The sequence below is a fragment of the Asparagus officinalis genome, chromosome 4 (genome assembly GCF_001876935.1).
Source record: "Asparagus officinalis chromosome 4, Aspof.V1, whole genome shotgun sequence".
Taxonomy (NCBI): Eukaryota; Viridiplantae; Streptophyta; class Magnoliopsida; order Asparagales; family Asparagaceae; genus Asparagus; species Asparagus officinalis.
In genome coordinates, this window is record NC_033797.1 from 15370183 (window position 1) to 15394515 (window position 24333).

A 24333-nucleotide genomic window follows, 5' to 3' on the forward strand; every position below is an offset into this window, starting at 1 on the left:
TATTGATATCATCTTTAACATTCACATTATCGTATTAAAATATTCGAGTTTATAATAGGAAAGGAAAGATGCATCTTTTTATAATTGAACGCCAAGTATTTTAGATTTCATAACATTTGATTATTTTAGTGGACTGTAACGTCGGATAAAATCGTGTAACACTCTAAAGCGCAAAATAAATTAATGTTCGCCCTTTCGCACCAATCAACACAACCGGTCTAGACAAAAAGAAAATAAAAGTCTTATAGAGGGCACTCCATCGTAAATCATATAAATTGTGATTTGCAGTAGAAATTCTGAATCAGCTCAGTTAGTATATAATATCAATCTAATTAAAAAAAGAACAATCAGAATGTTGGATCAATACAATCATCAATATTGTTCGTCTCTAATTTTTTAACCGGAAGTTCTCACAAGTCCTCAGTCAAACCTGTCGATTTTATTTATTAGTGGCATGAATAGCGATTAAAAGCTCAGAAGGGGTCCCAAAAACTCTTGAGCATATGAAAAAAGCAAGATATTATAGCGCTATGCTGTGACAAAAAAAACCTAAAACATGTCCAAAAATATTGGAGATCCTAAAAGAAAAGAAAAGAAAAGGCATGAAACTAGCTTAAGTCTGACATGCTCTTCCCAGCGGTAATTCAGTATTTTTTTTTTCCTAATATCATATAAACCTAAAGAATCATCTATGAGAGCCAACTTAACATTCTGTGGTAAATTTAAAGCATTATTAACCAAGACATAACAATCAATAGCTCTTTCAAATTGCATCGATGATTGTCTAGCATTTATTTGCTTACTAGCAAAATGAATGGTGCAGTATTGAACCCGTGCTCTCTGGTCAATAGATACGATCTGCTCTCTAGTCAATATAACATTAAATACTGGTGGCCGCACTAATAAATAAGAAAATTAGGGGATTATGTTTCTCTTGCAGTGTTATTGCTGGAAATTTTCAATATTATGTCTAAAGAGTAGTGATAACTAGATTCACTCTCAAACTACTTTTCAACATGAAACAAATGTACAAGGTCTTTGATGACATAAATTTCAATAGCAATTCATGAGAAAATATCTCTCACTTTTTTTTCTTATAGTATACAAATAGTATTGCTAGTTAATTTGTTTTCCTATGTACAAATAGCCTGTGTACTTCACGTGACCTCAAAAGTTTATCTTCTATTATTACTGCTTTGATGGATATATACTAGAATGATTTACTCACCGGCAACCAATAAATAATCATTACATAATATTTTTGAAACTAAATTACCCTGTAAAACAAATTTTACAGTAACCCTTACAGATATCAGGGTAAGTATTATCGTAAAGTCGGAGAGAAGGCAAATCCTTCAAGTATTTGAGACACAGCTTCCTAACATCTACTTGTCCCATTTATTTGTCCAACAACCAAAGTATTTTTGGTTTCCAAATCAAAAAGGGTAAATGGGAAAAATAATAAGAATGACATTCTACTCCTTAGGCAAGGGCATTTTTGTAAAGTACAAAGATGTGAAAAGCAGGTAGCCGAAATCAAACTAGCATCACTCGTCTCATGACACTATAAAATACAAGGGTGGGAGTAGCTAAATCAACAACTGCAGCCCCTCCAATCCTTCTGCTATTCATTTCTCTTATTACTATTACCAGAATCAGAGGTTTAATGGAGGATAATCTAAAAGACGCGGACGCAAGGAGCACGAAAATTGATGCATTGGGCGTAGAATCAGGGCAGCAAGTAGCAGAATATGTGAATGTTTCAGCTCATGCAGTTGACAAAGGTCAGTTTATGAGACCAATGAGTTTCCATTAGCTCTCTCTCAAATATGCTTACAATGAATATCAAGTTTATGGTTATCTAAATATAATATTTTTAAAGGAAAGATAGGCATGAAGAGGAAGACGAAGAAGCCTCATAAAAAAATTCTTTAGAAAAAAAGAAAAAAGAAACCAAGAACAGTTTGTTTCGATCTGTATCTTTTTACCCATAATAGGGATTGGTATTATCCGGATTTCATTCGCTCGCTATCAGTTAACAAGGTACAAGCTATCCTATCTAATTATTTCCATAGATAGTTTTGATAGTTTTCAATACCAAGACAGAAATCAAAGTTTTCGTTTCAAGAGTTTTTAAATCATTCGCTACAGAATACAACGCAAAAAAAGAAAATGAATTAAAATTGTAATAAGATGTATTCCGGGTTTTTGAGAACCGTTTGAATCAAGGAATCATTCAAATATTTCTCAAAAACCTGCTCAAACTTTCCATTATATATACGACGATGGTCTTATGTATTCCTCATGGAATTTATTCAATTAGATGTTAATCATGTGTGCAATAATATATATTTGAAGGAACAAATATATTAGCATTTTTTTTCAAAATAAATTGGAACACAGCTCAAATATCAAGAAGTTTTTTTTTTTATGATCATGTAGAGCTGAATAACATTGACTACAACACTATAGATAAGCTGTGTATTGCGTGCAAGACACTAGGTTCTGATTTTTGTTCCCTTTTTTCTGACTTTTAAGTGCTGAATAAAAATTTGTTTTCAAGCTATATGATGAAAGTCTAAGACAATAATTGAACTCAGCTAAAATGCGCAGTATGATAATGGCTAAGGTTGATGGAGGATGAGCACTCCACAGTCATGGCGGTAGCTTTACATCTTTTCCTATAAATTGAATATTTTTTCAGTAGATTTCCTCACTTGCTATATGTCAATCAAGTTGCTCTCAAATGCTAATAATAGCCCATTCTCATTGACTCTGAGGAAACAAAACATACCTTCTCCAGTGGTATTTTTTTTTAATATGGAGGGGGAAAAAAAGAAAAAAGGAAGCACGCACGAGTCTGATAAAGCTGCTATGTACACGACTTGAAAAGCTGTAAAAAGCTAGAATTGACCCATATTTTTCAGGCAAAAATGGTTTATATTACAGACATTTAAAAAAACAGAAATTCAATGTTGAAGTTATAAATGAGACATCGCTGCTCTCTTACTCCTTCAATACAGAAATTTACAAAATAAAAGACTACGACAGAAGAGAGATTTTCATTACGATTGTGCACCAGCATCTTTTTTAATTAATGCTTGTAACAAAGAAAGTTTTTTTTTTAATGTGAACCAATTCCAGATTTATTCAGCTTTTCAGGCCAGTTGTGTACGTAGTAGCTTTATCCGACCCGTGCTCCCTAATTTTTTAAAAAAATTCAAAAATAGCACTGGAGAGATTTTTTTTTTGAGCATTGCTATTTGGCTCGCGGTTGGTCCGCGAGCCAAATAGTTTTTTTGTTTTTTTTTAAATAAGGAAACTAGTTCGAGTACTTCTCTTGCGCCTTAGAGTTAGTGAGAATTGACTACTACTAACATTTGATATCGACTTGATGTAACAAAAAGGTGAGGCAACCTACTGGAGAAAATTCAATAATAATAATAATAAACTAATGTTCATCCCCAGGGGTTGTAGTTGGAGATTATAATAACAAACACAAAAACAAAGGGAAAGATGGAGATAAATGATGGGGGCCCATGAATTAAAATAGCCAAATTGGGACAGCTAACTTTTATGATTTAGCACGAACCTCGTAATTATTGAAATTAAACTTGATTTTGGATCAAGTTTAATTTTGGGTTTATGATGGAATTATTCTAAGTTTGACCAAACCCAAAATTAGGTCCAAATTCTAGAGGTTTTCTAGAAACACTCTAGAATGTTGATCACCTCCTTAAAGTGTTCTAGAGAAATCTTTAAGCTAAATATCTAGATAATAGTATAGAAACATCTAGATAATTTGTGATAAAAATATTTAGATATTATGTAGAAATTTCTAGAGATTAGAAAAATATCTAGGAACTATGGAGGTGATATTAGAAGAATCTAGATCCTTTGTAACATATCTTTGGGAGGCTATAAATACCCCCTCACCTCTCTCATTTGTAAGCAAGAAGAAAAAGTTGAACAAGTGAATAAAGCAAGTTCAAATAAAGAGTCTTCCTCTTCATAAGTTCTCTACATTTCTCTAAAAGTCTTTCAAGTGTTCTCTAAGTGTTCTTCATATTCTTCTTCATACTTAGAGGTTTATTCTCTTGGTTTCTTTCGGGTTTCTCGGGTATTACGGTCTTAGGCTAGTGCTAAGCACTATCGGTGTTATCTTTACATGGTATCAGAGCCATTCTAATCTTGTGCTCTTCAAGATCGGGGTGTAAAGAGAGCTCGGGTTTACTCTAAGTATGGAATCAATGGGTCGTGTCGTTGGATTGGGAATGGAGATCTTAAACCAATCTAACTACCGGTTATGGAAGTCATGTATGGAGTCATACTTGGTTAGTGAGGACTTATGGGATGTCGTCGGCGGTAGCAGCACAACACCACCAAGGGGAGATGCTGCAACAGCGGAAGCGACAAAGGAGTGGACACGGAAGAATGCCAAGGCGGAGTTTGCTTTGAAGAGGTCAATATCTTCAGAACTATTTGAGCATGTCTCAAGATGTACATCCGCAAATGCCATTTGGCAGGCACTAGATCAATTGTTCAACAAGAAGAACGAGGCTCGTCTACAACTGTTAGAGAACGAGTTGGCGAATGCGAAGCAGGGGGAGTCTTCAATCTCAGAGTTTTTCATCAAGGTAAAAAAATCTTTGTTCTGAGATTAATACTCTCAATCCGGAGGAGTCGATTTCGGAAGCACGGTTGAAGCGGTCTATTATTCGTGGTCTACGACCCGAATATACACCGTTTGTTACTTCAGTTCAAGGATGGGCTACACAACCTTCCTTGGAGGAGTTTGAAAATCTACTAGCTTCGCAAGAATCACTAGCCATGCAAATGGCGGGAGTTAAAGTCCATGATGACTCGGGGAGCGCTTTTGTAGCGGGGAGACAACAAAGCTTCAGAGCCAAACCCAAATATGGTAATGTGAAGAATAATGATGGACGAGAAGGATCTTCTACGGGAGACAAGAAGCGATTCAAGTGTTATCGGTGTGAAAAACTTGGGCATTTCAAAAAGGATTGTCGAGTCAAGCTGAAGGAAACAAATATGGTGGAATCAAAGGGTCATACTGAAGACAAAGAATGGGAAAAATGTTTCACGGTGGAGGCTGCATCTTCAGGTACATCCAAAGCTAAAAATCTTGGAAATGATTGGATTGTGGATTCTGGTTGTAGTCATCATATTACCGGAGACGAGAAGTTATTTTCTAGTCTTCAGCGTCATGACGGGAAAGAAGCCATCATTATTGCGGATAATTCAATCCACCGCGTTGAGAAGGAAGGGACAGTCGTTATTAAAGGAGATGATGGAAGCCCAATCACTCTCAAGAACGTATATCATGTTCCTGGAGTAAGGAAGAATCTTCTCTTTGTGGTGAATGCGGTAGACTCAGGTAACTACGTTTTATTTGGCCCAAGAGACGTTAAATTCTTAAAGAATATTAAAGAATTAAAAGCGGACGTGGTTCACACCGGAGCACGGGTTAAGGATTTATATGTTTTATCGGCCTCAAATTCTTATGTTGAGAAGATGAGTACGAATGATAATGCCTTTATATGGCATGCTAGGCTTGGTCATATAAATATGACTAAGCTAAAGGTTATGGTGAATAAGGATTTGGTTAACGGGCTCCCAAAGTTAAAGATTCATGATGAAGGAAAGCTTTGTGAAGGCTGTCAATATGAAAAGTCACATAGGCTTCTATTTGACAACTCCACTTCACGATGCAGCGCTCCGTTGGTAAGGGTCCATAGTGATTTGATGGGTCCAACGAGAACATCCTCCTATTCTGGGTTTCGATACATGTTATTGTTTGTTGATGACTTCTCATGGTACACTTGGGTATACTTTGTGAAGGAAAAATCAGAAGTATTCTCCAAGTTTTAAGAATTCAAGGTTACCGTGGAGGGAGAATTAGGTCAGAAGATCAAGACTTTAAGGACGGATAATGGAGGGGAGTTCATGTCAAAGGAGTTTCTCTTTTTTTGCCAAAAACATGGTATCAAGAGAGAATTTACATGTCCGTATACACCTCAGCAAAATAGAGTAGCAGAAAGGAAGATAAGACATCTAAGCGAGACATGTAGAAGCTGGTTACATGACAAAAATTTGCCTAAGGCCTTATGGGCGGAAGGCATGAAATGTGCAGCGTATGTCATCAACCGGATGCTACTTAGTCCGAACAATATGAAGTCTCCTTATGAGATGGTTCATGGGAAGAAGCCAACGGTGAAACATCTCAGGATATTTGGATCAATCTGCTACGTCCACGTGTTTGACTCTCAAAGAACCAAGTTGGAGGTAAAGGTGAAGAAATGCATCTTTGTCGGCTATGATGAACAAAGTAAGGGCTGGAGGTGTATGGATCCAGAGACACACAGGTACACCGTGTCTCGTGATGTTGTCTTTGATGAAATTTCCTCATTTTATGGGTCACCTCAAGTCTTGGTCGAACAAGAAGGTGGGGGTTCCTCCAAGATCGATGAACCGGTTGTTCAAATGCCAAGTGAAAGCGGAAGTCTTGAAGAAGAGACGCAAGGTGAAAGGGGGAGCACTGATCAAGAGGAAGATGAGGAAGAAGATCGTAGTTCCATGGCTAATCAACGGCCAAAAAGGAACATTGTTAAGCCTGCTCGGTTCAGAGATGAAAGGTTTGTCATTACTTACTCATGCTACTTTGCAGCTCCATTAGATGAAGAGGAGCCATCATCGTATGATGAAGCAAAAGGAGTTCAAGAGTGGGAGGGAGCAATGAAGGAGGAGATGAATGCTCTCATGAAGAACAAAACTTGGGATTTGGCTCCAAAACCCAAGGATGTCCAACCCGTTTCTTGTAAATGGGTATACCGAATTAAGCAAAAAACGGATGGGAGCATTGACAGATTTAAGGCAATGTTGGTTGCTCGAGGGTTCTCTCAAAAATATGAAGAAGATTATGATGAAACTTTCAGTCCAGTGGCAAAGATGACTACGGTACGCTCACTTTTATCTTTAGCCGCAAGCTTTGGTTGGAAGTTATTGTAACTAGATGTGAAGAATGCTTTTCTATACGGAGAGCTTGATAAGGAAATCTTCATGGAGCAACCGCTTGGTTTCAAGTCACGAGAGCATCCTGATTATGTCTGCAAGCTTAAAAAGGCTTTATACGGGTTAAAACAAGCTCCTCGAGCTTGGTATGGAAAGCTTGCTCAATTCCTTCAGTTTTGCGGGTATGTGCCATCAAATTCTGATCCGAGTCTATTCTTCAAGAAGAATGAAGGAGTCCACGTGGTGGTTCTTCTTTATGTGGATGATATGATCATCACCGGGAATGATGATGCTGAAATTGCTCGTCTACAAGAGGATATGTCGGTGAGGTTTGAGATGAAGAAGTTGGGTGAGTTGAACAATTTTCTTGGTTTGGAGGTCGAAAGGGTAAATGATGGAATATTTGTCGGCCAACAAAGCTACGCAAGAAGGATTGTTGAAAGGTTCGGAGTACACAAAAGGAAGACACGTACTACTCCGATGGACGTGAACATAAAGCTTAAACACGATGAAGGGTCCTTGCTACCTGATCCTCGACCTTATCGCTCTCTTGTAGGAAGTCTTCTATACTTAACCATTACAAGACCTGACCTTGCCTTCGCAGTGGGTCTCGTAAGTCGGTTTATGCAAGAACCAAGGAAGCCACATCTAGAAGCTGCAAAGAAGATTTTGAAGTATGTAAAGACAACTCTTGGCATGGGTCTGATGTACAAGTACAATGCCAAGGTTTCTCTTCATGGTTTCACGGATGCTGACTTTGGTGGAGATCTAGATGATCGAAAATCAACTTCAGGGTATGTGTTCTTATGTGGAGACACAAGTGTTTCGTGATGCAGCAAGAAGCAAGCAACATTGTCATTGTCTACCACTGAAGCGGAATATAAAGCTTCAACACTCGCAGCTCAAGAGTGTATATGGCTTCGAAGACTCCTTGAAGATTTGTTGGAGCCAATCAATAAGCCGGTTGCAATTTATGGAGATAATCAAAGTGCTATCAAGTTGGCTAATAATCCGGTGTTTCATGCAAGGACGAAGCATATCGAGTTAGAACATCATTTCATAAGGGAGAAGGTGCTTGATGGAACAATTGAAGCTTTGGAGGTTCGAAGCGAAGACAACGTTGCAGATATCTTCACCAAGTCACTACCAAAGGGCCAATTTGAGTTACTTCGCTCGAAGCTCGGGATGGTTGACAAAATCAAGTTTAAGGGGGAGTATTGAAATTAAACTTGATTTTAGATCAAGCTTAATTTTGGGTTTATGATGGAATTATTCTAAGTTTGACCAAACCCAAAATTAGGTCCAAATTCTAGAGGTTTTCTAGAAACACTCTAGAAGGTTGATCACCTCCTTAAAGTGTTCTAGAGAAATCTTTAAGCTAAATATCTAGATAATAGTATAGAAACATCTAGATAATTTGTAATAAAAATATTTAGATATTATGTAGAAATTTCTAGAGATTAGAAAAATATCTAGGAACTATGAATGTGATATTAGAAGAATCTAGATCCTTTGTAACATATCTTTGGGAGGCTATAAATATCTCCTCACCTCTCTCATTTGTAAGTAAGAAGAAAAAGTTGAACAAGTGAATAAAGCAAGTTCAAATAAAAAGTCTTCCTCTTCATAAGTTCTCTACATTTCTCTAAAAGTCTTTCAAGTGTTCTCTAAGTGTTCTTCATATTCTTCTTCATACTTAGAGGTTTATTCTCTTGGTTTCTTTCGGGTTTCTCGGGTATTACGGTCTTGGGCTAGTGCTAAGCACTATCGGTGTTATCTTTACAGTAATATCATACTACAGTGCGTGTGCACGTGCGTTTTTATCTCATGGGTACACGTGTGTCTTGTGTGTATGTTGCTGCTACCGTGTGCTTCATTTACTGCTTCATCATTTGCTTATTATTCCTTCATTTTTTTTAAAAAAATTTAACTTCCCCACTTTTTTTAATGCAGATTCATGGCAACAAGTTGGATTGTTGATGGTGACTGGCTTCAACTGTGCTTATGTGTTGAGTTTCTCAAACCTGATGTTGGTGCCATTGGGCTGGGCCTGGGGCCTCACTGTCCTCGTAGTAATGGCGGCATTCGCCTTCTATGCAAACTGGCTCTTGGCTGAATTCCATATAATTGATGACCACAGATTCATCAGATACAGAGATATCATGGATTACGTATTTGGTACTCAACTCATTTCCATCCTGTAGCACAACAAACAAAGATAAATCACAATCACATTTGATGTATAACTATCATTTCATCAGCAAAATAAGTCGCAAAGAGAGAAAAATATTAGGCCTATCTGCTCCAACATGACTAGCAGTAGTGGTTCCTCGTAACTCATTTAGTAAAGTAAGTTGTCACCTCACATCCATTTTTTTCTCTCTAAAGAAACAGAGAAGAAATACATATAATAAAGTGCTCCAGGCATCATCACCGGTGATCACAACTTCCACTCAAACATTAAATAAATAAATAAATACAACATAAAGAAAATACATGTTATTACGCCAAGAAAAAGGCCTTCCACTTCAATATTCTATGAGGACTAATATAAGCCATTTTCCTTCAACTCATACTAGGAGACAATAGAAATCCAAATACATGCACTCTGGTAGAATACTCATAACATGAGGTTCATGCAATATGTTTTTCTGGTACAAAATGTCTAAATGCATGGCAAAACTTTTTTAGAAAAAAAAAAATCCGCTTTAATCCTGTTCCTGAAGGGAACCGAATGCTTAATAGCCCGACACAATCAAAAGCCAAAACTCTGGAGGCTTAGTTCGAATCCAATTATGAGAGCCTACCATTTAATGCTGTCATTAATGACTTTAGGGTCACTGATAGTTCCAGATAACCAAACTGACAAGTTCTCTAACCATAAGCCTTTGATCTTGTTCATACAACAATATGTTGTTGGCAGAAAAAAAAAATTCCATGTACAGATAATGGCATATATCACCAAGTTGGAAGAGAATCAGCTAGAGGAGAGAGAATTTTACCAGTGTAACAAAAAACTGTATCAGGCAATCACAAACATTGAATCGATGCAATCAGAACATTGTATCGTTGCATTCACTGACTTTAGAAAGTGAGCTGAAACACGAATTGTGTTCTCCTTTCTCCCTAAATAATTTTCTATAGAGGGACCTCAATAGTTTTTCCCCCATCCACGTTATTAGTCTCCATATCAAACTGCAAAATTCCTGCACCTGTAATATTATCACGAGAATGCACATTATCAGTCGCAGAGCCAATAAAGATTCTGGAAGTTATCAAGAAAGTGTACTTGAAATATACCACAACAGCTACAAATAATGTCGGCAAAGAACTGCTATTATTGTATATGAAATTATAATGCAATTTTATTAATTATGAAATCCTGCCTATTTTGCAGGGAGGAGATTGTATTACACCACATGGATCTTGCAATTTGTAACTTTGTTACTCGTTAACATGGGCTTTGTCCTTCTTGGAGGAAGAGCACTGAAGGTGCCTATTTACACGATTATTTAGATTGCATAGAGGTCAACTTCCAATAAAATTTATACAGAGCAAGAACAGATAAGAATTTCCCCTTCTGAGTTCAAAATTAAACAAAGTTGTCTCCAGAAAAGCTTGACCATGAAAAGATTCTTATAATTCACTTCCAGTAAGAAAATATGGAGGTTACTTGTCTGATGGACTTCTATTTAATCAAATGTTGTTATTCGGAATGCAAAATTTTACCTGCTCTAAAAGCCGGCGTTTGTGTTTCTCACTCCCTTTACCCAAGTAAATGATCTATAATAGTAGAAACTAAAGAGTACTTATTGATTTTTCACTTGGTCATCCTCTTCTATTTTCGCTCTTTTTCCGCTTCAATTTCCACTAATACTTCTCCACCATACCTAGCAGTATCAGTCCGATCATCTTGCTAGGAACAAAAACCAATCATGCACAGGAACACAAAGTGAAAATATTGGAAGACGAAGTGAAAATATTGGAAAAGCTAGGTTTTGACTAACAGATATGCCATTTACAGAACAACCTCTACTTCTACTGTCTACATGACTGTTATTCCACCAACTACCTGGACTCTGAACCTTTTGTTGTTTTACCAGTTTAACATCCCAAAGAATGTCACCTTTAGCATTAATTGCAGTTCAAGATTCCATCCAGTAAATTATATATTTACTTACTCAAAATTTCAATCACGGTTATTAGTTTCAAGCATCTAAAATTTGTCTTGACATGAGTGTTAGGCGTAGTAACTTTTTTCTGGCAAATGGAATTATGATTCTGATAACTTTTTATTTTGTAAGGTATTTATATGAGCTATACAGGATCGAGACTAACATATCCTTCTGCACTCCCTCATACTCTTTAGAAAATGTTTACAGAATAAAGGAGTAAAACAACTAACTAGTTTAGGGAACACTAAGTCTGACTTGTCATATCTGAAAAGTATCAAAATATGGGGCTTACTCTCACTTCACTATTAAAAGATATTTTGCTTTTGGGGAATCTTTATCGATTTCTACAAATAGCCACAATGTGACCTCTCGTTCTAATCGTTGGGGTTGGAAAGGCTCATTAAGGAGATGGACTAGGCTAATCTACTTTGACCAAATTGACTCAAAAGGGTTAACCCTATTTGAGTCATTACTCCAAACATATTTAACCATCTATTTAACCATCTATTGATCTAACTCTCTCTCCAATGTGGAATTAATCCTATCCCATGCCTTTTTACTACTAACCAAACCCGCACATAACTGAACGGACACCCTTTACAAATCTCCACCGTTGGCTCGGATCTAGTTGAGTTCAACTAGAGCCCAGAACAAATGGGTAACTCGAGCCTAGACCATATGGCTAATTTGATAAGTGTCTGACCACTTTGCAGTAACCTCCTGCAAATATGATAGCATGTGCACCCAAGGGAACCCTAAGGCTAGTTACAATGGGGTAGTTGAATGATGAATTAAATAGTTGAATGGGTGTAATGGGGGTGTTGAATGGGGTGTTGAAAATGAGGTGGATTAAATAGAGTTGGAAGAATTCAACATGTTGAAAGAGGAGGGAGTGGAGCCCGCGCTGGACACGTGGCGGGCTCTGGATTAGCCACGCCGAGCGCTACAGGGGGGCGCTGACCCACGCGCAGGGGCTGGTGGGATGAGGACACGTGTTTTTTTCTTATTGGCTGCTGTGATTTTTGAGATTTTTATCTCATCCTAATTATTTGGGGTCAATTATTTCATAGTAAATGAAAAAAAAAATTAATTTTTTTTTCACCAAAATTCATCATTTTTTATACTCTATAAATAGAGCCTTGTTTCATTTCATTTGGACACAGAAAAAAAAACGCATTTTTTCCCTCTAATTTTTCTATTAGCCTCCAATAAACTCTTGCTTAGTAGCTCTAAACATCTTTTTTAGCAAAATGGATCCCAACAATAACCCTTTCAACACCCAAAATTCTACTAATTACCCTTTCAACTACCCAAATCCCAACAATTATCAATTTCAAAATCAATCTTCCAACCAACAATGTCCCCAAAATATGCCAAATTATGGATTTGCTCCAAATTTCATCATGCCGTCATCTGTTCCAAATTATCGTCCATATTATGGATCAATGATGCCATATTCATCTCAAGCACCCCCTTATTATTCTTCTACTCCAATGGGAAATGAAAATGTTCAGAATGTTGGAGCAAATGAATTTCCCGAATTTTCTACACAAATGGCTCTTGGTAGGGTGTTGAATTTTATTAAACAAAACCATTGTAGAGTGTAAAAGTTGAGTGGGTGTTGAATTATTAGGTGGAAGAGAGAGAAGATGACGTGGAGTGTTAAAAAGTAAAAAGTAGGGTGTTGAAAAACAAAACCATTGTTGATAGTCTAACCCATGTTAGACCAAGTTACACCGAAGGCAGTCATAATGTAACATGATGAACGCTCCACGTTGACTAACCCATGCAACAGAATCTTGAAGCAAATATAGCATCCAAGAGAGGCCAATCAACCTATAAGCTCTGACACCAATTGTTAGGGTTGGAAAGGTCCGTTAAGGAGATGGACTAGGCTAATCTACCTAGGCTCAATTGACTAAAAAGGATTAATCCTATTTGAGTTATGAGTTCAAGCATATGTAACCATCTCTCCACATCTCTTTTCAATATGGGACTAAATCCCATCATATGTCTTTTTAGTATGTTAGTCGACATGCCTAACTTGCTGTCGTACCCGTGTCGGGTACGTTTTCGGTCCAAACACCATGGACACGGAGATAAAAATTTTCCGCACGTGAGAAGAAGTTTAGGATGGGAAAATTTGATCTATTTGGTGATTGGTCTGACTTTTAGACCTCATAACCCATAACTGGCTTTAATGGCTTTGAGGATAGAGGAAAGAGATGAAGAATCTCTCTCTGTTATTCGTTTTCTTTTCTTTTTTTTTCTTTTTTTCCTTTTTTTTCTTTTTGGATAATGGAACATGGCATCACTAACACATGGTGGTAACATGAGGGATGTTTGACCATGTGACTAGGTCAGGTTTTGTCTTCATTAGCTTTTTTATCTTTTTTGCATAACACATGGATAGCATACCATAGCTATCTTTTATAAATTTATTGAGTCCCGTACCCACACCCGCATCCGTACCTATGTAACCTAGGTTTTTACTAACAACCCACACTTAACCAAATGGATATGAGAGACTATTTGCACCAATGCATGCTATTACTCTTCTGTTATTTGCGTAAGACAGAAATTTAGATAAATTATTCAATGTTAAACGGATTTCATTACTAGTCAACTAAAGAGGTAACTATGAATAAGTAGACCTTCAATGAATTTACTGACTGGGTACAAATTTCCAATCAGGAGATCAATTCAGAATTCAGTAGCTCTCCTGTGAGGCTTCAAATGTTCCTCACTATCACTGGCTTCGCCTATTTCATCTTTGCAAATCTAGTTCCCTCCATGTCGGCCATGAGAAATTGGCTAGCAACCTCGGCAATCCTCACAATAATCTACGATGTCATTCTCTTCGTAATCTTAGTTAAAGATGGTGCTTGGTCCCTCTTCCTAATAACTTTATTTAAATCTTTGTGCATTAGTACAAATTTGAAGGCCGTATTATGACGTCAGGTTTTCTTTCCTGTGTCCATGATTTTCTTAGGGTGTGCAAACAAAAACAAGGATTACAATATCAGTGGAAGTAAAGTGGATAAATTCTTCAATGCATTTGGTGCAATTGCTGCAATTCTCGTCTGCAACACCTGTGGTTTGCTTCCAGAGATGCAGGTCATTTGGACATGCAAAATGATGATGGAAAACACTTTATTTTTCAATCTCCAACCTCTGTAATTATTAGATTGAAATGTCAATCTATTAATGCACCAATCCATGTTTTGCAGTCAACTCTTCGAAAGCCAGCAGTTTCGAACATGCGGAAAGCTTTGTCATTACAGTTTACATTGGGTCTGGCAATATACTATGGTGTTAGCATAGTTGGCTACTGGGCATACGGTTCATCAGTTTCAGACTATCTCCCGAAAGAATTAAGTGGACCTAAATGGGCAAAAGTTCTGATAAATTCTACAGCTTTTCTACAAAGTATAGTTTCTCAGCATGTAGGTTTTCCTCTACATGTGCTTTTTATCATTAAGTTTCATGTTTCTTATATGGTTAGACAGTGTTTTAACTGTGTCTTTTCCATAAAATCAGATGTTTATTGCACCAATACATGAGGCTCTGGATACCAAGTTCTTAAGTCTGGAAGAGAGCATGTTCTCAAGAGAGAACCTTATACGGAGATTTCTTTTAAGAGCACTAGTTTTTGGAATAAATACATTTGTTGCAGCACTGTTCCCTTTCATGGGAGATTTTGTAAACCTTTTCGGGTCTTTTGCTCTCTTTCCGCTAACCTTTGTTTTCCCCAGCATGATTTTTGTCAAGGTATGAGCTGCTAAAGTTCCATCCTGTTTTTTGTGGAGTTCATTAGATATATCTGAGTCAAGTTCTTAGTTCTCTGTTCCACTGCTGTAGGTCAAAGGAAAATCTGCTAGAAGGGCAGAGAAGGCATGGCATTGCGCCATCATTGTCATCTCCTCTCTACTATCGGTAGTAACTACTGCTGCTGCTATAAGATTGATAATCAGTAATGCCCGCAAGTACAGATTCTTTGCAGATACATAATACTTCAAGTTCCGATAAAGATATAAACTACATGGTACACCATTGTAAGATTTCAATATTGTTGTTGTTGTTGTTGTTGTTGTTGTTGTTGTTGTTATTTTGTGTGAAAAATCTACTAAACAGATATTGTGACATTGCTATATATTAGACCTTACTAGTACTTGCACAAATTCAGAAGTATTCATTCTCAACTTTTTGGTTGGAAATGTACTTAATTAGTCATCATGCGCTGATCAACAAAACATAATAATTTTAAGTTCAATGTTTTAACATTTAGTAGGATTCTGTTTGGATAAATTCTGATCAACAAAACATAATAATTTTAAGTTCAATGTTTTAACATTTAGTAGGATTCTGTTTGGATAAATTTATCTATATTTATTATCAAAACCAATGTTTTAACATTTAGTAGGATTCTGTTTGGATAAATTTATCTATATTTATTATCAAAACAGAATTGGACACAAAACATGTTTCCCTCAAGTTAGTGATGCCTACCTCGCCCTTTACTGAACAATGAATGGCTTATATTTAAGCATTCAGCTGTTATATGTGCTGAACTTGAAGTTTTAGTTCATTATATAATAAATGAAGATGGAGAAACAAATTAGCAATGCAAAAGGCATAATCCACCAGAACATGCTTCAAAAGCAAATACTGAACTAGTGATAAAGCTAAGTACTCTCTACCGGCTAAGTGAACCCCAATATGTATTGCTGAAGGTTGTGGCATTATTCTCCGCAAAATCAGAGAAGAAGAAAAAAAATCTAAGGTTGATGGTGGACTTTATAAGAGAACATCCTTTATTGGTTTTCAGAGTTTCTGGTATAATTGTGTGATATTTGAGAGTTCAGCCTCCTCAAGTGGCTATCGAAGATGATAATTAAAGTTTCTGGTATAATTGTGTGATATTTGAGAGTTCAGCCTCCTCAAGTGGCTATCGAAGATGATAATTAATCACAGAAAGTTAAAGTTTTCAGTTTTGAGAGTTCAGCCTCCTCAAGTGGCTATCGAAGATGATAATTAATCACAGAAAGTTAAAGTTTTCAGTGAACTTCACTAACTCATGGAGATAAGAAACATATGATCGACCACCCTAAATATTAAGAAACTACAAGATTTGGGTTTGAAATTTTGCCCACACTAAAATCAACAACTCCTCACTTGTTGATAATCTATATCTGAGTGAACACTACATTAGCATGAAAAACAGACATATGTAGCACCAAATATTATATATATGTTCACATATGAGTAGTTTCTCTAGAAGAATAGATGTCAAGTCGATATAAAAATCATAAAGATATATCATTTACTCTCTAATAGAAAGGATGTAGAAATTAAATTGATAATCTAATGTCGCGATTAGATAATATTTAAATTTGAATTATGGGACTGTGAAGTCTCTTTCGAAGACATCTGATAAAATTATGGGATTGGAAGCAGCCATATTATGCCTGCATATGGCCAATTCTAGAACTGATAACTGGCAGGTTTGTTACTAACATTTATACAGAAGCACCAGCGGGGACATAATAAGAAGAGTAAACCATGCATCAACTAGTGCAAAACTGTATTGATAGACCAGCTTTATTTAGCATATTAATTTATAGATGAATATGTACATCAATCTACAAAACTGAAACCTCGTTTCGATAATCATACATGAATACGTGACATATTTCAGAGATTTTAATTGCCACTGGATGAAAGCAAAAATGATATGTAACAAAAGAAACTTACAAGCAAAAACAATCTAGTTAGAACTAATTAAAAATCATGTATCCAGTGTTTTAAAAAGCGGACACCTAGACGGTTTAGCATATTAATTTACAGGTATGTATGTACACCAATCTACAAAACTGAAACCTCGTTCCAGATAGTCAAACATGAATATGTGACATATTTCAGAGATGCCAATTGCTACTGGATGAAAGCAAAATATGGAATGAAAGAAACTTATAAGCACAAACAATCTAGTTAGAATTACTTAAACATCACGTATCCAGTGATTTAAAAAGTGGGCGCCTAGATGGGCGCCTAGACAGTCTAGGCAGCGCCTAGGCCTAGGCGGTACCTAGGCAGCTTACGCGGACTGCACTGCTAAGACTTGATCGTAATTTCCTTCACTATAGCATCTACATCCTCCAATCTCCTCCGAACTCCTCCGGCCTCCTCCACCAACTATAAACACATCTATCTCCTCTGACCTTCAGCAAAACATTTTGTACAAGAAAAAATCAGCCTAGACGCCAATCCGACGCCTACTGGTACCTAACGTTTTCTATAACATTGGCATTTATTATAAACTATTGTAACTAAAAAAAAGAAAAAAATGCCTAGGTCTCCGCCTAGGGTCCTAGGCTTGAAGGCGCCGGGTCCGGCACCTAGACTACCTAGCGCTTTCTGTAACCTAATGTGCATCACAATGGCGAAAGTTCCCCTAATTGAATAATTGCCCTGAACTTTAAAAATATCAGTTAAGCACCTTATATTTTGTTAGATAACACATCTAACTAACACCGTTAGATCTAACTGTGCATGCGAAAATCACATGTCCAAATGATAAAAACTCCCCTAATGGAAAAAAAATCCTTTCATGTCCTTTTTTAATAATTTTAAAGGTAGTTCTCACATAAACCCCTTAGGCTTAGGGATTTAATTAATTAATCTATTTATTGATCAATTAATTTAATTTAAAAATTAGAGTGTTAATTTGAAAAGGGTATTTCGGTCTTTGTACCAATTCATTACTACCATTGGGGGGTAGTTGAAAAAATCAAAAACATGTTAGCGTTTCTCTGAAAGACTCCTAACTTAAGGGGGTTAAGTGATATTTGTAAAACAAAAATTTTGGTTGGGGGGTTACTCATCATCACCCAAACTTAAAGGGCGTTTGTGACATTTTAAAAGTTAGGGGGGCTCTATTAAAAACTTCCAAACTCAAGTTGTTTTGTGAAATTTACCCTTTTGCATTACAAGATGTTCACGTTGAAATGATAGTGATGAATTCAAGTAAGAAGGTATACTCAAGGTGAGCATTCAAATCAAGCTACAAAGATGAAACCACATTTTAGACAATCAAAAGTGAATGTGATATATAAAAAGAATCTGAAATTAATAAGAAACTTACAAATGCAGACAATGACGATCGAGATAGAAATTAATGCATTACTAGCTAGTTAAACCCTAATAAAGGATATCATGCAGGGCTAAAAGAAATGTTCTGCGGACAATCCAAAAATCCAAAGCCTAACCTGATCAAATAAATTCTGAAACCACGCTGAGCCACCCAAACCTCTCCATTAAAGTTGATCGATTGAACTCAATTACTATTAAATTCCGACAGAGGTCGGTGGTGGTGGGGCTTGGGTTAGGGTTTGGGTCCGGGGATGAAGAGGGAGGCTGAGAGGGAGAGGGGAACAGAGATCCATGGAGGTGAGGACGATTTTTTTTTTTTTTTACATTTTATTTTCACTATTAGAATTTCAACATTAAGAACTGGGATATTTGCTGCCCAAAGTTTTACCTCCGTTTACCTTAAAAACCAACAAAATTCTGTAGGTTCTCAATTCTCACAAACCCAAACCAAAATTTTCTCACAGACCCAACATACAAATTTTACCTACGGTTAAGTCCAAAGTATAGAATACCAACTGTATAGCTACATACTAAGGGCGTATAGCCGCCGCATACTTTAGGGTATATGACTACATATTTATACGTAGTTATATACCTTGTGTTCTATACTTCGGGTTTAAAGTCGAGTAAACTTTGCATTTTGGGAGTGTGAGAAAATATAGGAACTACATGGGTTTTTAAGTAATTTTGTGGTTTGAGGGTTGGATTTGTTTTTCTATTCTTTTCTTTTCTTTTCTTTTCTTTTCTTTTGTGGGCGTTTTGTTTTTTTGGGTTTATGAGCGAAAATCTGTAGATAATTTTAGGTTTTTAAGATATTGATCCCTAATAAGACTATAACAATTTGAGGGAGGTATCTGAAACCCTTTACTTCCAGAATATTCTCAAAATATTTAGTTATCCCAACTATGACCTCTGCTTTATTCCAATTACTTCCTTAATTTGTTAAAAAAGTAAAATCTAACCATTGTTATAAATTTGAATATCCCTTTATATCCAATGCAATTAAGAGAGAAAAATGAATATTCATATCTATTGGTATGTCTGTATTTGTATTTGTTAGGATACAAATATGACTACTAAATATATATATTTGATAAGATATGGTGGATGGAGATGTGCAACAAAATATCTAGATATGTGTCTAAAATATCCATATATATGCGTGATCATATAGATGCAGCTGTTTTGATCCTTAGATTAATGGATTTGAGATCAATATCACATGATATTTTTCCATAGTTTTTCACATATAACAAACATATTAATGCTCTCGTGTATCATATGAACTATTTTTTAAATTTTATCTCGTTTCTCATATTTGTTGTGTGTATATATATGTATTCTAGATATTTTGTCTAAAATATCCATATATATGCGTGATCATATAGATGCAGCTGTTTTGATCCTTAGATTAATGGATTTGAGATCAATATCACATGATATTTTTCCATAGTTTTTCACATATAACAAACATATTAATGCTCTCGTGTATCATATGAACTATTTTTTTAATTTTATCTCGTTTCTCATATTTGTTGTGTGTGTATATATGTATAATCGCATCTGATTTTTGCGAATATGGATATGAATCTTCTTTAATAGAACAAGTCTGTATTCATATATGTATCCTTAGTTGGTAAATGGATGCGGATATGATACCACATCGGAGCCATTTGCACCCCTAAATGCGATCATAAGAAGCAAGAGCCTCATTCTAACCCATAATTTCTTGCAAACTTTTGGCTAATTTCTTTGTTCCTAATCATTTTTCATGATCAGACAATTGTGACCAATCATTAAGTTCTCTTCCGAATGTTCCTTCCCCGCGCTAATAATTCATGATAGCACTAGGGAGAAAGTTTTTGAGTTACTTTTTCTCCTAATATGCAAGTGGCGTTGATGTATGTATTACGAAATGACCCCCCATTAAATTCAAGTTCTATTTGTACCCCACCATCAGAAAACATATGCCTACTTTCTTCCCTTGATTCAATGCATCAGACGCACGACGCACGCCTCTTTGATCTTTCTCATCTTACCATGCTTTAGGAGGAACGTGCATGCTAGAAGACAAATATGATAAATATGATATGGGGATTAACGATGATTAAGGCAAAAGAAAGACTTTATGCTTTTTTTAATGGGTTATTTCGTATTAGCCCCTTTAATATTTTGTTATGGCCCCTCAAATCTATGAAATTAATAACAGGCCCCCAATATCTTCAATATTTTGATATTAGCCCCCAATCTTTAAAGTTGATCTCAGGCCCCCCAAAGTCTTTAACATTTTGATATTAGCCCCCAAATCTTTGAAATTAATATTAAATCCCCTAAATCTTTGAAATTAATATCAAACCCCCCAAGTCTTTGAAATTTGACCTCGGACCCCCCAACCCCAAAAAATCTTATCAGTATGTTGAAATAAGCTCCCTAGCTAGTTAAAATATGATTAAGATGGAAAAATATTCTGTTTAATTTAACTTTTTTTGTGATTTGCTAGTTATTCCCCACTCTTACAAACCCAAATCTATTGACCACTTTACTTGTTGAGCTTCCCAAATTCGATTAACAATACCTTAACTCAAATCCACTTTCCACTTCAATGTCTTCCTCGATAGGAATATATCCGATGTAAATTTGGGGTTAGAGCTGAACAGAGCTGTTGGAGAAGATGAAGTATAAAATGAATTTGGTTTAGGGTTTTATTAAAGAGATTTTGAAAGCTTAATGGATATAAGTTAAATTAGTTAATGAGTTCGGGGATTTGTGTGAGAGGGGTATAATTGACAAATCACCAAAAAAGTTAAAACAAATAAAATACTCCCTCATTTCAATTAGATTTTAACTAGGAGGGCTTATTTCAACATACTAATAGGACCCGGAGGCTGAGATCAATGTCAAAGATTTGGGGAGCTAATATCGAATTATTGAAGATTTTGGGGGACCTGAGATCAATTTTAAATATCTGGAGGGCTAATATTGTAATATTAAAGATTCGTGGGGCTAATATTGAAAATAACCCTTTCTTAATTCAATTAATTTTCACGCGCTCTAAAAACTAATGGCACAGTTAGGTGATTCAAATTCATTAAGTTGTACACAAAATGATCTTGTCTTGTGGTTCCTTTCGACCGTTTTGCTTGAAAGAGTCGACAGATGTCAATTTAGTAATTATATCATATATTTAACTTGTCAGCAACAAAAAATTTCAAAACAAAGATTGAGTGGCCCTGAGATGAGACAAGATGCGTTTCTTCGATATTCACATAATCCTACCTAAGAAGGCGAAAGATGCATCTTTATAATTGGATATACCAAATTATTTCAGATTTCAAATATTCGAGTATAGTCCGCTGGACTGTGACGTTGGATGAAATCATATGCCGCTCTGAAGCGCAAAGCAGAGGTTCAGCTTACTTGTTTGGATCTCACTAGGGGTAAGAAAAGTCAAAAGAAAAATAAGGGAGACAAGAGGGAAAAAAAAAGTTAGCTAGAGAGAATTCTTTAATTCTTTTTTCCTCAATTGATTCCTAATTAAGGAGTAATAATTTTTGTGTGTTAAGGTGAACTAGGAGAAACCCTTCACCTCATAAAAGCTATCCAGACAAGGTGAATGCCTCACTACCTTCCCTTCTTCCATGTTCACCCAATCCAATTAGGCCCTTAGGTCCTGTTTGACAAATGGTTAATGGAAGGGCTAAGGGGGCTCAACCCCTCATTAACAAGCCCTCACGTGGTGCTAAAGCAAGCCCCTTGTTAATTTGTCAACTGGCGGGTCAACAATTCCGCGTGAAGAGGCGGATGAAATTTGTTCCACCTCTTCACGCGGGGGTAGGGATTAAAATTTTATCTAAATGAAACAGAATATATTATAAGATAGATATATCTCTCTTTACCAAAAAAAATTCATGCCAGGACTGCAAAATTCTTTACACAATTTCTAACTAGCGAACAATGTCAAGTTGGCTAAAAAAAATCTATTGAATCATATGATCGTTTTGAGTTCATGTGATGTGGAGCCATGAAATTGTCTACTCTTTCTTTCTATTGTACTTGTCTATACATGAATCATATGTGATAGTCAACACATTTATATGTTCATGATAAAATGATTTAGATATAGATCATCATCCCTCTTGACATTTAATTTCAAATTTTAATTTTATGCTAAAATGATATAGACATACATCATCATCTCTCTAAAACATTTAATTTTCATTTTTGGTTTCATGCTTTAAGTCTCATATCCATCTAAAAATGTATATCATTTCCCCCTCTAATGATAAAATGACAGTTTATGTTTTACTATAAGAATTGTTAGTATCGTATACCTATATAATCAAAAGATATTATTTTTTGAAGCTAAATTTATTTTACTCTTTTTCAACAATCATTTATTTAAATAATACAGAAATGCGAATATTTTTATAGTTGAGATAAATGAAGATTCAAGTTGAACTAATCTTAGTGTACAAATTCTTGGTAAATTTTTTGTCTTTCAATAAGGTTAAAGTTGGTATTTTTTTTAAAAAAAAATAGAGGGATTAACACACTTAACCTTTCTTTATTTGCCAAACAAAAAAAATGTTAGCCCTTTATGTTAATTATCTAATCCAAACATAATTAGATTATTTTTAATCATTAAGATAGATTAACTAAGTTAACCTTTCTCCTCGACCCCCTTTCTTAATATAAGCCCTTGCTAAATGATACCTTTGGAAAATTTTCTTTTTATACAGGTGAACTCTATAAGAGAGAGAGAGAGAGAGAGACGGGGGGGATTAATTTGGACAAGTGCCCTACTGAAAAATTTAAATCAGTGTACTAATATTGTACAAGTGTAATTATCAACGTTGTATCAGTGCAATTAGAATTTCAATCGGAGTGACCATCAATTTAAAGATCGATATGTCCAAATAATCGTCTCCATCTCCTTCCTAAAGTGACTTCCTACCTTTCTTTTTTCAATAAAACAGTGAGAAAGTATCCTTGTGTTTCATTGATAAGAATAAAACAAAACAATCCAAAAATACACAAGTAAATAAAGTCAGGTACAAAGAAAGCCAAAGCTAGCTAACCTCAGTGATACAAGATAGTCCGAAAGAAAAAGAAAAAAAAAAGTAGGCCGGCCGGTGTAGGAAGCTGGACAGAACAACGCTGCTGAGACTAGAGGTCTTCACCTCCAAGATAGGAAAAATTCTTTGGTGTTCCATAAGCACTACATCATACCAATAGAAAAAAGCCGCGTGACATAAATTATTTGTAAACGAGAAGGTGATGGAATTAAATATTCTTTTGTGTTGCGTAGTCTCCTCATATCTGTGCTTTGCATGCTTAATGAAAACCCGAGAATTTCTCCCAACCTAGAGTCCTCCTGGCTCATATACGTGGCAGGAATAAACGTCGGATACCAATCCAAGACTTAACAATCATTGAAATTTTCAAACCGACTCAATGATCGTCTCACGTTTATATGCTTACAAACAAAATGCATGGTGTAGGGTTTTGACTCTTAATTTGGTAATCCGATCTATTCAATGACCCCAGCCCCTCTTTTTCAATCCCCCCAATAAATGTTTGTTACAAAAAACTGATCACATCTCCAACGCTGTGATCCTAATTTCTGTAACAAATAGTGATATTTTAATGGGGTTATTCACAAATTGCTCTTGCAGTGTTATAAGTGTGTGGCTGTGGACGGTGGACCCAGCAATTCTTTTTTGAAACGAGTGAACTAATACCACAGTAAGAAATTATGGAATATGCCATAGGCAACTTAAAAAAAAAAAGGAAGAAACCATCTCCTTAAAGGCTTAAAGCCTGTAAAGCTATGGAATAAATCCAGATAAGCAAAACGCAAGGGGGAAAAAAGATCTTCTCAGAAATTTACCTCATATTCTCTCTCGTTGATGGCATATGAGAATGGTTAGCCTAAAGGATATAGACTCAAAGATAGAATCAAACAAATTGTTGGATA

At 35.9% G+C, this 24333-nt stretch overlaps 1 protein-coding gene and 1 long non-coding RNA gene across 2 annotated transcripts; one reads left to right on the forward strand and one right to left on the reverse strand.

The window, feature by feature from the left end:
• On the forward strand, window positions 421–15362 carry LOC109836720 (proline transporter 2-like). Its single transcript, XM_020404700.1, has 8 exons — window positions 421–1784; window positions 8983–9207; window positions 10427–10521; window positions 13899–14085; window positions 14197–14321; window positions 14435–14650; window positions 14745–14975; window positions 15066–15362. Exons 1-8 carry the CDS (start codon window positions 1667–1669, stop codon window positions 15213–15215), a joined length of 1347 nt encoding a protein of 448 aa, XP_020260289.1. The 5' UTR covers window positions 421–1666; the 3' UTR covers window positions 15216–15362.
• On the reverse strand, window positions 9096–18711 carry LOC109836721. The gene is made up of 3 exons (XR_002246079.1): window positions 18473–18711; window positions 10032–10241; window positions 9096–9227 (listed from the first exon to the last, which is right to left on the reverse strand). It is a non-coding gene; the product is annotated as an uncharacterized LOC109836721 (long non-coding RNA).